This window comes from Ahaetulla prasina, chromosome 2, assembly GCF_028640845.1.
Source record: "Ahaetulla prasina isolate Xishuangbanna chromosome 2, ASM2864084v1, whole genome shotgun sequence".
NCBI lineage: Eukaryota > Metazoa > Chordata > Lepidosauria > Squamata > Colubridae > Ahaetulla > Ahaetulla prasina.
Window position 1 is genome coordinate 227233345 of NC_080540.1, and position 13278 is coordinate 227246622.

The 13278-nt window shown below is 41.8% G+C and overlaps 1 protein-coding gene across 10 annotated transcripts in view; it reads right to left on the bottom strand.

Annotated features, from left to right (window-relative positions):
• Window positions 1–13278, bottom strand: part of JAK2 (Janus kinase 2) — an 85240-nt gene that overhangs the window by 8400 nt on the left and 63562 nt on the right. For all 10 annotated transcript variants that reach the window (XM_058166305.1, XM_058166300.1, XM_058166302.1 and 7 more), the window contains 7 exons: window positions 12940–13067; window positions 9610–9748; window positions 8602–8753; window positions 6696–6846; window positions 6379–6515; window positions 4581–4770; window positions 1881–2005 (listed from right to left, as the gene is read on the bottom strand). In XM_058166305.1, the coding sequence (XP_058022288.1) occupies window positions 1881–2005; window positions 4581–4770; window positions 6379–6515; window positions 6696–6846; window positions 8602–8753; window positions 9610–9748; window positions 12940–13067 (1022 nt within the window). The remainder of the gene's footprint in view (window positions 1–1880; window positions 2006–4580; window positions 4771–6378; window positions 6516–6695; window positions 6847–8601; window positions 8754–9609; window positions 9749–12939; window positions 13068–13278) is intronic.

A 13278-nucleotide genomic window follows, 5' to 3' on the forward strand; every position in this document is an offset into this window, starting at 1 on the left:
CTGAACATTGCACATTTTTTGCAATAACATCCCATTAAGCTGATCAAGAACAAGACATTATAAAGCATCAAAAATCATCTTGCAGTCTCAGGAGATTTTTTTTTTTTTAACAAGACATATTGAACAGGAAGTTTCCTGAAACTGATTATAACCCATCATTTTCTGTTAATTACCACTAGATGTCACCTTTGTCTTTCTTGCCTTGTTAGGCCGGAAGAATGAAATGATAAACTTTAGTTCTTAAAATTGTTCCATCATGCCTTGACATGTATACATTACAACTGACTTTTTCTATTCTTCACCTTCCATGGCAGAATGAGACTTAGGGGATCTCTAACCCAAACTTGTCTTTCTTTCTTTTAGTTTGTATGACTGTTTTTAGCCAACTAGGAAGCTATTAAATATTGGTATGATATTAAATATTGGTATGCATTATTTATGTGATTCAGACAAGAGCAGAAAGAATTATTTCTGTTCAAGGATATCTTTCAGTGGAAACAATCCAAGTGAGAGTTTGGATCCTGTAATGTAATTGTTATTTTAATACTGCTAAAATTAAATGAGTATGGGCTTTATGGTTCCTGGGGGGGAAAACCCTCTGTGTTTGTGTGTATTTGTATAAGATATAGCTGCCCATCTTTCAATGAACTGTGGGTGGCTCCCAATCAAATAAGTGACTTACAACCATTCTGTTAGTGACTATTAAGTTAGAACGGCACTGAAAAAAGTTATTTATGGCTGTTTTTCCGCACGTCTAACCATTAGAAGGCATCCTCATGGTCGTGTAAGCCAAGGGCACTTGGCAAGTGGCATATATTGGAAGCTGCACTGTCTTGGGGTCATGTGATCACAATTTGTGTCTTCCCCAGCTGGCTTCTGAAAAGCAAAGTCAATGGGGGAAGCTAGATTTGCTTAATGACTGCATGATTCACTCAACAACTGTGGCAAGGTCATAAAATGGGGCATAACTCACTTAACAACTTGCTTAGTAATGGAAATTTTGGGCTCAGTTGTGGTCATAAGTCAAGGACCACTTACATTAAAAAGCTACTTCAAGAACAAATGAAGTAAAAGTATCACTATCAAGGGCAAATAAAAAAATCGATTGATGCCTAGGACAATCCCACTCTATACCTATAAGCAGATTATAAACAGCTTTCACTATTTTAACATTATACAACAGAGGTCTCCAACCTTGGTCCCTTTAAGACTTGTGGACTTCAACTCCCAGAGTCCCTCAGCCAGCAAAGTTGGCTGAGGAATTCTGGGAGTTGAAGTCCACAAGTCTTAAAGGGACCAAGGTTGGAGACCCCTGGTATAGAACATTCTCTGGCAGCTACAGAAATGCCCTCCCTCCCCCCTCATCAGTCAAATGAAGAGAAAACTACTGCATTTTTCACTATTAGAAACAAGTATGTCAAAAAACAAGATGTAATTTTTTTAAAAAAAAAATAGGCAAGCAGCAGGAGTCACGACTGTTTTATGAAAAAAAGATTGATTATAGAAAGGGAATGGATTGATTTTGTGTCACTGATGAGGAAAAAAAACATTTCCCTACAAGAATATTTCATGACTAAAATTTATGGAAAACAATGAAGACTGTATATGGAGATTCCCAATCATCCAAGTTATGGTTGTTCCAAACGTACTTTCTCAAGAGGCAACTGGACTTTCTGGTTTTTCTTTGAAGATGTTTCTCTTCTCATCTAAGAAGCTTCCTTCAGCTTTGTGCTGATGAAGCTTCTTGAATAAGAAGGGAAACGTCTTCAAAGAAAAACCGAAAAGTCCAGTTGCCTCTTGAAAAAGCACCTCTGGGACAATGAAGACTGAAATTCAGTTTAATCCCATAGTAGGGTTAGTAGGGTTAGTTAACATATTACCTTACATATCTGAGAAGCATACTGTAGGAGTTTCTTATGATCCAACCTGTCCTTGTGTTTCTGGAGATAATCCCGTAAACTGCCATAGGGTAAATATTCCATTATCAACTTCAGATTTCTCCGACCTTTTCAAACAAACATAAATATTTAGAACTATTAAAGTGATTTCTCTGTATATTGTACTGAAATTCTCCTGCATAAAGCTATTTCGGACATTATGGCCAGCAAACATGTTTCTAAAAAAGCAGAAGGGAAGAATTTTCTCCCTTTGGTTAGAGGCTTGTTGTAACCGAAAACACCAAAGCTGAATGATCCTTAATATATATTAAAGCTTCAGAACATTGCGCTTAAAACTCTTAACTCTATACAACTACTCTATGCCAACAAAACAGAAAACAGCAATTAATTGAACTCTGGTTCGATAACTATATTATCTGTGTGCTTATCATTCGAAATAAATCTTTCAACTCTGAGATAGCCAAGAGAGTCTGTCAAGATTGCTATTGGTAACAAGATGCTATTAAGACCACGTGGCAGTGGGTGTCTGGGTTATCCAGATCTCATGATATTCTATACTTGTTCTTGCATTTGTATGATCAAGAATGTTAGGTAACCTGAAGAGTCCTTCTGGACTCACAGCTCTGGCTTGTTGTGTAAGTAGCAACTGCGGTCAGGAAGGCCTTTGGAATTTCATCTGCTGGGCCAGTTGTGTCCTTTCTTGGATCAGGCAGTCATTCATGCCCTAGTCATTTCACTACTGGTCTACTGCAATGTATCCTATGTGAGGCATCCTTGAAGGCAACCTATGTTTCAACTAGTGCAAAATGCACCATCATGGGCAGTGATGGGCATACCTCAGTATGCCCATTTAACACCTCTGCTTTGTGACCTGCACAGGTTGCCAGTTCGATTCCAGATTTAATTCAAGATGCTGATTGTTGAATAGGGGCCTCTGGTGGCTCAGCAGATTAAGTCTGTCTGTTATTAACACAGCTGCTTGCAATTACTGCAAGTTCAAGTCCCACCAGGCCCAAGGTTGACTCAGCCTTCCATCCTTTATAAGGTAGGTAAAATGAGGACCCAGATTGTTGGGGGCAATTAAGTTGACTTTGTATATAATATACAAATGGATGAAGACTATTGCTTAACACAGTGTAAGCCGCCCTGAGTCTTTAGAGAAGGGTGGTATATAAATTCAAATTTTTAAAAAAATTGTTACCTATACAGTTCTACATGGCATGGACCTGGGTTCTTGAGTATTTGCCCTGACAATCCAATCCAGCAGAGTTGGCGTGCTCTAGTTTCTTCAATTAAATAATGTAATCAATAGGGACTCAGAAGCCTACCTTCTCTGTAGCTGTGGCTACCCTCTAGAATGAGGTTCCCCCAAGCATCAAATGACCCCCATCGTGCTAGTGTTTTAAAGGCTCTAAGGGAATTCTCTCTGCATTCTTCTTTTTTTTCAATCCAGTCCTATCATTTTGCTATCTTTCATTCCTTATTTCTATTACTGATTGTATCTTTAAAAAAAATGTTTTTACTTGTGAGCTGCCCAGAATCATTGGGAGTTGGATGGACACAAGAAGGAAGGGAGGGAGGGAGGGAAGGAATATAACTTTTTATCCTGAACTGACAACAGGACAGAAATCTGAGATAATAAAAGCTACAACTTCTGCAGTTCCCTGGCCAATGAACAAGAAAAATATCGCATTGTGAGCATCACCCATGTCCTCAATGAAACAAGTATCTAAAATGAAATTACACTTTTCTCAGGAAGTGAATATAGAGAAACATGTAGCACCTACACATCAGGGGTGAAATCCAGCAGGTTCTGACAAGTTCTGGAGAACCAGTAGCAGAAATTTTGAGCAGTTCGGAGAAGCGGCAAATACCACCTCTGGCTGGCCCCAAAGTGGGGTGGGAATGGAAATTTTGCAATATCCTTCCCCTAGGAATGGGCAGGGAATGGGGATTTTGCAGTATCCTTCCCCAGCAGTGGGGAGGGAATGGGGATTTTGCAGTATCCTTCCCCTGCCACACCATGCCCACCAAGCCACGCCCACAGAACCGGTAGTAGAAAAATTTGGATTTCAGCACTGCTACACATTGCTGAACTATAAGTCCTAATAGCCTCAGGACAGCCTGACTAATATGAGCAATAGTATTTTCCAGTAACATGTGAATGGGCTCAAGCTCATCCATTTGATGTGTAGTAGCTTCTGTGACTATTAGATAGATTTGTGATTAAGATATGAAAGAGAGGCCAGTATTATCTAGCTTGGTTTTGAAATACCATTACTTTGCTTCTAGCATCAATCAGCAGATTTAAAGTAAAGCAAAACAGGTTTTAGGTCTGATAGTATACTCTTCCAAGAAAATATGACTATATACTAGAGATAATCTTTAGAAGTTACAAAGAAATAATTTTGCAATCATTTAAAATCCACCACTAAACATAGTGTATTTCATGCAACAGCAATAACAACAAAAATAAAAACCAACAAAAAACTCCTCATCATGGAAAAAACAAGCTTTCAAATTTTATGTGCAGCAGAAACTAACCAGAAATATTAAGACAAAACAAAGAAAGTAGCAGTTCATAAAAATGCTTCAATATATTAATGGCAAATATTATCCCAGGTCACCAGCATGTATGTTGCTTAAGTAGGTAATGAATAATGTGATTAAACATGCAGGTACCTGCACTATAGCACACTCCTTTGTACTTGACAATGTTGTCGTGTTGCAGAGATTTGAGAATTTCGATTTCTCTTTCGAAATCTCGCAGGTATTCTTCTGTGCTGTGCTGCAGTTTCTTCACAGCTACCACCTCCCCTGTATTATCCTGCAGTGGATCGTATCGACACATTTCCACACTTCCAAAATTACCCTGCAAGATAAAGAAGTAGAAGCATTTTGAAAAAAAGTGTATGTGCATGTGGAGAGAGCAGCCAGAAAAGCAGGTAGTCCTCACTTAGTGACTATTACAACAGACCTCCCTAAAGTTCATTATGACCTTCTTCCCAAATACCAACAGCTGCACAATCTCCCATGTTCATGTGGTCGCATTTTGGGCACTTGGCCACTGGCTCTCATCTATGGCCATTTGCAATGTCTCACAGTTACATGACCATAATTTTTTGTATTTTTTGCCAGTTTCTACTGTTTACTTCCTGTTTCTGGCAAAAAAAACCTGACCATTGAAGAACAATGGATTCAGTTAATGACTGTGGTGTTTGCGTAACAACCATTGCTAAAAAGGTCATAAAATCAGGAATGGTCACGTGGTGCCCGACAACCATCACAATTTACAGCCATAATTCTGGGTTCAATTATGGTCAAAGGTTGAGTAATACGCATGCTATCAATTGTTCTTTCAGCCTAATGCAAGGATTGAGGCTGATATATGATGTGCTGTGCAATATTCCAGCCATTAACTGGATCTACCAGCAATTCAATACAAATAGCTGTCCCAGTTTGCATTAATTCACAGGGTATTCAAATAAGGAAAACCAAACTATATAAACCAAAGAAGAAAACAATAGGTTAAATGAGATAAATATACTCCTAGGGATGGGCTATTATTTTCTCAAAGGGTCATATGAGAAACTGAGACTATTGTGGAGGACTGAACCAGGGGTGAAATGCTCCTGGTTTGGACCAGATCGTGCGATCCGGTTGTGATCGTGGCCACTGATTCGGTGATCTGGTAACGATGGTGGAGCAAAGCTCCACCCACCCGCCCGGGTGTCATTACTTCCTGGTTTTAACCAGCAAGTAATGTGTTTTTTACCTTCTGCGCATGCACAGGTTTTGCACATGCGCAGAAGGTCTGCGCAAGTATGTGATGCGCGTGTGTGGAGCGTGCACTTCCAAACCAGTAAGGAAGGTAAGTAGATTTCACCCCTGGGCCGAACCAATAGGGCTGTGGAAGTGCATACGCAGGAATGCATGCATGTGCGTATGTAATTTGGGGGGGCGGAATAGCAGCCACCTTCAAAATAAAAGCAATGAATGTGGGCTGGACAAAGACCCCCAAAGGACTGAATGTGGCCTGGAAATCATAAAATGCCAGTGGCATAGAAATCTATTTATTTTAAAAAAAATCTAGTCATGAAAGGTAAAATAAAAGTTTCTCCTGTCCAGTTGTCTCTGACTCTAGGGGCAGTGCTCATCTCTATTTCTTAATGGGGGGAGCCAGCCTTGTCTGAAGACATTTCTGTGTTCATGTAGCAGTATGACTATAGGCTGAAGTGCACGGAACATTGTTACCTTCCCAATGAAGTCTCAACAACCTGGGTCTTGAACATAGGCTGTCAGTTTTCCAGCTAAAAGCTCTATGTCTTTAACTGCTTAGCCATTGCACCTCCAAATTCATGAAAATACATATGCAATATGAATTATACTGATGGACACATAACATGTACCATCATACACAGTAGTGAGTAAGTCTAAAAAAAATGGCATATCTTTGCAATAAACTATCCCAGCTTCTTACCTTGCCAAGTTGCTGCAAGAATTTGAGGTGTCTCTCTTCAAAGTAAGTTGGGTCCCGTCCTTCAAAAGCTTCAGAAAATCCAAGAGCACCAATTCTCATATTTGGTAACATATCACTTTCTGTCAATAATTCATAATCTTGAAAAAGGGGAAAAAAACCCAATTATTTAAATAGGTAATACAGGTTTTACACATATTACCTTGCTATAATACTTACAACAAACACTATATCCAGTTACTATATCCATGTTCCAGAGACTGGATAAAATTCCAAGGGAATCCAAGAAAACAGAGAACTCTTTCCTCCATTTTACCTACCTGGCGTAAATAAGCTGTTCAGATCCCGTATAACTGCTCTGAAAGAGGGCCGGAAATCTGCTTCATATTCCATACAATTGTTTATCAGATTTGCCAGTTCTGTCCAATTGGGAGCAGGAAGCTGATGCCTGTCTTCATAAAATTGTAGCTTCTAGACATTGAGACATTATATGGATTATTAATATAATTTTAGATTAATTTTAAAGTGCTTTCTACAGCAAGAGAGACAATTGTTTATGTTTCTTAGCATGCAATAAATACAACACAAAAGTTGTATCCTGGATTTTACACTCAAAGCTCAATTGAAAAGGAGAGTAGGATTTTGTTGTTGCTAATTAATTATGTCTATTTAAACTTCTTTTAACAAGATTGTAAAACAGAAGTATTTACTCCCAGTGCCCTCTTACACATTTCCCCCAAATCCTTTCCACCCACAAAAGCCAATCATTTCAAATAAATCACTAAAAACAAATCTGAATAATGGGTGAATCATCATAAATTAACAAATTTAAAAGATGCTTCGTAGAGCATTTATTGGCAGAGTTGGGATGTTTTCCTTGAATCAGTGATATCATAAATGAACTGCTTAAGCCTTTTGAAATTCCAGACAAGACCTAGGAACACCCCTTTTTCTTTTTCTGAACAGGAAATCACCTTAAAATTATTTAATAAGGCACAATAAGAATTTTCTTAATAATATTATTTTAAACCTTAAGTGAGGGCAAAAAGCTAAGACACGTTCAACTTAATAGCCACAGGAAATCCATGGACTGAAGGCTGGTCTGAAATTTAAGAAAAGGTCAGATGGAAAGCAAACCTCTTCCATACTGTTAACAAGAAAACACTAAGGGTGCAAGTAACAGAGTTTAGCCCAAAGAGGCTTACTTAAAAGAAAGCACAACAACGTCCTTAATACTTCTCCTACTTAATGCAATCCAACTGTCCTCTATAAAATGGGGAAGTATTTGTGAGTTCAACAAAATAAAGTGACAAAGAGGAATGTGAGGGAACCAGCCTTTTCAGCAAAATCCTGTGTAGCTGTAGCAGAGGTCTGCAACCTGCGGCTCTGGAGCTGCATGTGGCTCTTTCATCCCTCTGCTGCGGCTTCCTGTTGCTCAAAATATGCATCACAACCACCAATGTGAGACACCCCTTGGCATGCAATTTATTGAGCTTTACGTTAACGCTCCAGTACATGTGATAAAAGGATGACAGCACAGAGAAGCAGACGGCATTTTTTGTTTGCTGCAGGTGGATAATTTAAGTTCAGCTTTTTATTTCATAAATATGAGGAGGACTCAAATAGACATTTATTTTATTTGATAGTAACCTTCAACTCAGTGTCTTTTTTTTGGAGTTCAAAATGTTTTTGTTGCATGCAGAAATAAAAAATTGTTTTTTTCAATGAACTCTGTAGCAGTTCATTGATTTCATAAATGCAACACACTATAGTTTTTTCATACATAGCATAAAGGTAAAAAACAAAATATGCAGTGTTATCTTCATTTTAGATGTCAAAAGGGTTTTCTGGCTCCTGGTGTTTTCTTTTCTGTGGGAAACGGGTCCAAATAGCTCTTTGAGTGTTTAAGGTTGCTGACTCCTGGGCTATAGGTTCTGTCTGATAGACCAGAAAGTCAGGCATGGAAATCATACCTGCCAGTATGTCAAAAACTATTTTCTAGACCAGGGGTCTTCAATCTTGGCAACTTTAAGTCTTGCAGACTTCAACTCTGGGAGTTGAAGTCCGCAAGTCTTAAAGTTGCCAAGGTTGGAGACCCCTGTTATAGACATTAATGTAAGAGGGAGCCGCAGGAACAAACCGCACTCAAATGTGAGAGCAGCCAGTGTGCATTAGCTTCCAGCAAATTTCATTGTAGAGGGACAGAGATTGCTCAATGCATCTTACCCTTTGAGAATCCAGTGCACTGAGAGGTTTATCTCCTCCACTGCAGATTTCCCACAGAGTTGTCCCAAAACTCCACTTGTCTGCCGCCTGGCTCAACTGCTTGGGACTTTCAATGCATTCTGGGGCCACCCATGGAATCCTCTCCAGAAGTACTGAGCATGGGGGGGAAAAAGAGTGAACTTTTACTGGGAAGGAATTATTTAAAAATTTTGACTAAAGATTCCTGGAATGTTTTAATTGTTTTCCAATTTTATAAGATCTTGAAGGGAAGTTAATAAAAGTTAGTAGTGAGTTCTAGTCCCGCTTTGGACATGAAGCTGTCTGGGTGAACTTGAGCCAGTCACTTTCTCCCAGCCCTAGGAAGGAGACAATGGCAAACCACTTCTGCAAAGCTTTGCCAATAAAACAGCAGGGACTTATCCAGGTGATCTATGAGAATTAGATATGACTGAAAGGAAGAAAAAAAACAAAGCAAAATAAAGATCAGTTTAGTAGATAATTAACTTTGTTAAGAAAGCAAATGCCCTTGGATAAGAATGACATGATTGTTGTATATATGTTAAGTTTATGCACTGAATTCTTTGCTATAAAATATACTTGCTTCTATATATTAGACACTACTAGTTACAAAGCAAGAATAGCTGTGTAATTCTGCCAGATTTGTACCAACAGATTATAAGCACTCTGACCCTGCAGAAAGTAACTGCACTATACTGCAAATTAATACTTTGAGCTTACATTCTGTAGTTTTATACTTTTTTCAGCATCATATTGCGCTATGCAATATCTCATAAGAAAGATTTATTTACAAATGCAAGCAATTTTAAACAGCATAATTTGTTAGCAGTATGATGATTAAAATATGTCCCACAACTGTAGAAAGTTAATCCTGAAAATACAAAGGAAAACAGGAATTCCCTGGAATAAAATAGTCAGTGAAATTGGAGAAAGAAAGCCGTGTACATGACATTTTCATAGTGTGTTCAAACTGGGGAGTCAGAGACTTACTGTCTTTTGGCAAAACTGTAATGCTGATACCAGGATCACTAAGTTTGATAAAAGGAAGGTTCCCAGACTTCCTATCTTCCTCTCTGATAAGCAAGATGTTTTTTGCACATACATTCCCATGTATGAGGTTTTTATCCTCCTGGAAAAGATATTTATTTATTTATTTTTATTTATTTTATTTAATTTTTATACCGCCCTTCTCCCGAAGGACTCAGGGCGGTGTACAGGCAAAAGTAAAACAACACAATATACAGATTAAAATACCATTTAAAAACTTATTAAATTAGCCTGAGATTAAAAATTTTCCATACTAAAAACCCCATTTAAAATTAATAAAATTTCCCCTTAAAACTAACTTAAGCCAGCCCCGCGCGGATAAAAAGATGTGTTTTTAGTTCGCGACGAAATGTCCGGAGGTCAGGTATTTGACGTAAACCCGGGGGAAGCTCATTCCAGAGTGTGGGCGCCCCCACAGAGAAGGCCCTTCCCCTGGGGGCCGCCAGCCGGCATTGTTTGGCGGACGGCACCCTGAGAAGTCCCTCTCTATGGGAGCGTACGGGTCGGTGGGAGGCATGTGGTAGCAGCAGGCGGTCCCGTAAGTACCCAGGTCCTAAGCCATGGAGCGCTTTAAAGGTCATAACCAACACCTTAAAGTGCACTCGGAAGGCCACAGGCAGCCAGTGCAGCCTGCGCAGGATCGGTGTTACATGGGAGCTACGTGTAGCTCCTCTATAACCCGCGCAGCTGCATTCTGACTAACTGAAGCCTCCGAGCGCACTTCAAGGGGAGCCCCATGTAGAGACCAGTACAGTAATCCAAGCGAGAGGTAACGAGCAGATGAGTGACCGTGCATAAGGCAGCCCGATCAAGGAAGGGGCGCAACTGCTGGACCAGGCGAACCTGGTGGAAGGCCCCCCTGGAGACAGCCGTCAAATGATCTTCAAACGACAGCCGATCGTCCAGGAGGACACCTAAGTTGCGCACCCTATCCTTTGGGGCCAATAACTGCCACCAACAGCCAGCCGCGGCTGCAGCTGACTGAATCGGGTGCCGGCATCCACAGCCACTCCGCCTTGGAGGGATTAAGCTTGAGCCTGTTTCTCCCCATCCAGACCCGTCACGGCTTCCAAACACCGGGACAGCACTTCAACAACTTCATTGGGGTGGTCCGGGTGGAAAAGTACAGCTGGGTGTCATCAGCGTACTGCTGGTATCTCACCCGAAACCACTGATGATCTCACCCAACGGTTTCATGTAGATGTTGAACAGAAGGGCGAGAGAATCGACCCTGAGGGACCCCACAAGTGAGGCCCTCGCGTCGACCTCTGCCCCCCTGTCAACACCGTCTGCGACCGGTCAGAGATAGGAGGAGAACCACCGATATACGGTGCCTCCCACTCCCAATCCCCCCAACCGGCGCAGCAAGATACCATGGTCGATGGTATCGAACGCCGCTGAGAGGTCTAATAGGACCAGGGCAGAGGAATAACCCCTGTCCCGAGCCCTCCAGAGATCATCCACCAATGCGACCAAAGCTGTCTCCGTGCTGTATCCGGGTCGGAAGCCGGACTGGAACGGGTCTAGATAGACGTCTTCATCCAGGTATTGAGGTAGCTGTCGCCACGGCATTTTCTACAACCTTCGCAACAAAGCGAAGGTTGGAGACTGACGATAATTACCCAAAACAGCTGGGTCCAGGAGGGCTTCTTAAGGAGGGTCTCACCACCGCCTCTTTCAAGGCGGCAGGAAAACCCTTCCAACAAAGAAGCGTTGATAATCCTCTGGAGCCAGCCTCGTGTCACCTCCTGAGTGGCCAGTACCAGCCAGGAAGGGCACGGGTCCAGTAAACATGTCGTGCCGTGAAGCCTCCCCAACAACCTGTCCACGTCCTCGGGAGCCACAGGGTCAAACTCATCCCAAATGGAATCAACAAGACGTGCCTCCTCTCCCTCGCTTGGATCATCCCAAATTCGATCCAGACCGTCCCTCAGCTGAGCGATTTTATCGTATAGATAACCGATAAACTCCTCGGCTCGTCCCTGCAAAGGGTCATCCCGCACCTCCTGATGTAGGAGAGAGCGGGTGACCCGAAACAGGGCGGCCGGGCGGTTATCTGCCGACGCAATGAGGGTGGAGGCGTAGGAACGCCTCGCTTCCCTCATTGCCACTAGGTAGGTCCCAGTTTCAGGTGCTCTCCAGGCATCTTCTCCGGCGTTTCATCTCCCTCAGCCCCTCGGAGAACCACGGGGCCGGTCGAGATCTACGCCGGGTCAGAGGCCGCAAAGGCGCGACACGGTCCAAGGCCCCGGCCGCGGCCTGTTCCCAGGCCACGACCAGTTCCTCAGTCGTGCCGTGGGCCAGTTCCTCAGGGAATGGCCCAAGCTCCGTCAGGAACCTCTCGGGGTCCATCAGGCGCCTGGGACGGAACCACCGTATAGGTTCCGTCTCCCTGCGGTGGTGAATGGCGGTTCGGAAGTCTAGGCGAAGGAGAAAATGATCCGACCATGACATTGGTTCCGTTACTAAATCATCTAATACCAGATCATTTAACCACTGTCCAGAGATATAAAGCAGATCCAGTGTGCCTCCCCCCGTGTGCGTAGGGCCATCATTTACTCGAATCAGGTCCAAGGCCGTCATGGAAGCCAAGAACTCCCGAGCTGCCGTCGATGACGAGCCAGCTGATGGTAGGTTGAAATCCCCCATGACAATAAGTCTGGGGGTCTCAACCGCCACAGCAGCAAGTACCTCCAACAGCTCAGGCAGGGCTGTGGTCACGCAGCAAGGAGCCAGGTACGCGATCACCAAGCCCAACTGATTCCTATAGCCCCACCGCACATAAAGGGATTCACAACCGGCAATCTGAGGAATAGTGGCCTCCCTCGGCTCTAGATCCTCCTTGATAACAACCGCCATCCCCCCACCCCTACCTTGGACCCTCGGCTGATGAAATGCTCGGAAACCTGGAGGGCACATCTCAACCAGGGGGACCCTGAAGATAAAGGTGAAGATTTGATTATTCCACTAAATATGATGTAGTGGTCTACATTTCACTAACTTTTCAAAGTCAAGCTGTGTATAGTATTCAAAATACTATTTGAAAATATTAATCATAAAGAGTAAAAAAGAGGGCTGTGAAAATATTTACAGACCCCTCACATCCTGGGCATAAACTGTTTCAACTCCTACCCTCAAAACGATGCTATAGAGCACTGCACATCAGAACAACTAGACACAAGAACAGTTTTTTCCTGAACACCATCACTCTGCTAAACAAATAATTCCTTCAATTGTTATTATCAATACCAATAAAAATGAAAAAGAACTTACCAAAAAATGCATTGCCATTGCCAGCTGTTTTGCAACTTCTAATTTCCACAAAATATTTATAGAAGTTTTATTTTTCTTCAAGTAAGTATCCAATGATCCAAATTTTACATACTCCTGAACCAAAATATCTGATAAGAAATATATAATAACACAGTGGAATTCAAACAGTAACTTTTAATTACAACACTAGTTAATCATGTGTACTGCAGTATACACTGTAAATTACTTAAATTGAAGCTCTCACTCATAATTAATGCTAAATAATTCTCGGAAACGGAAGAGATTATAAAGTTGCTTTCATATTCTTTCTGTAAAAATGCCAAATATGGAACACAACTT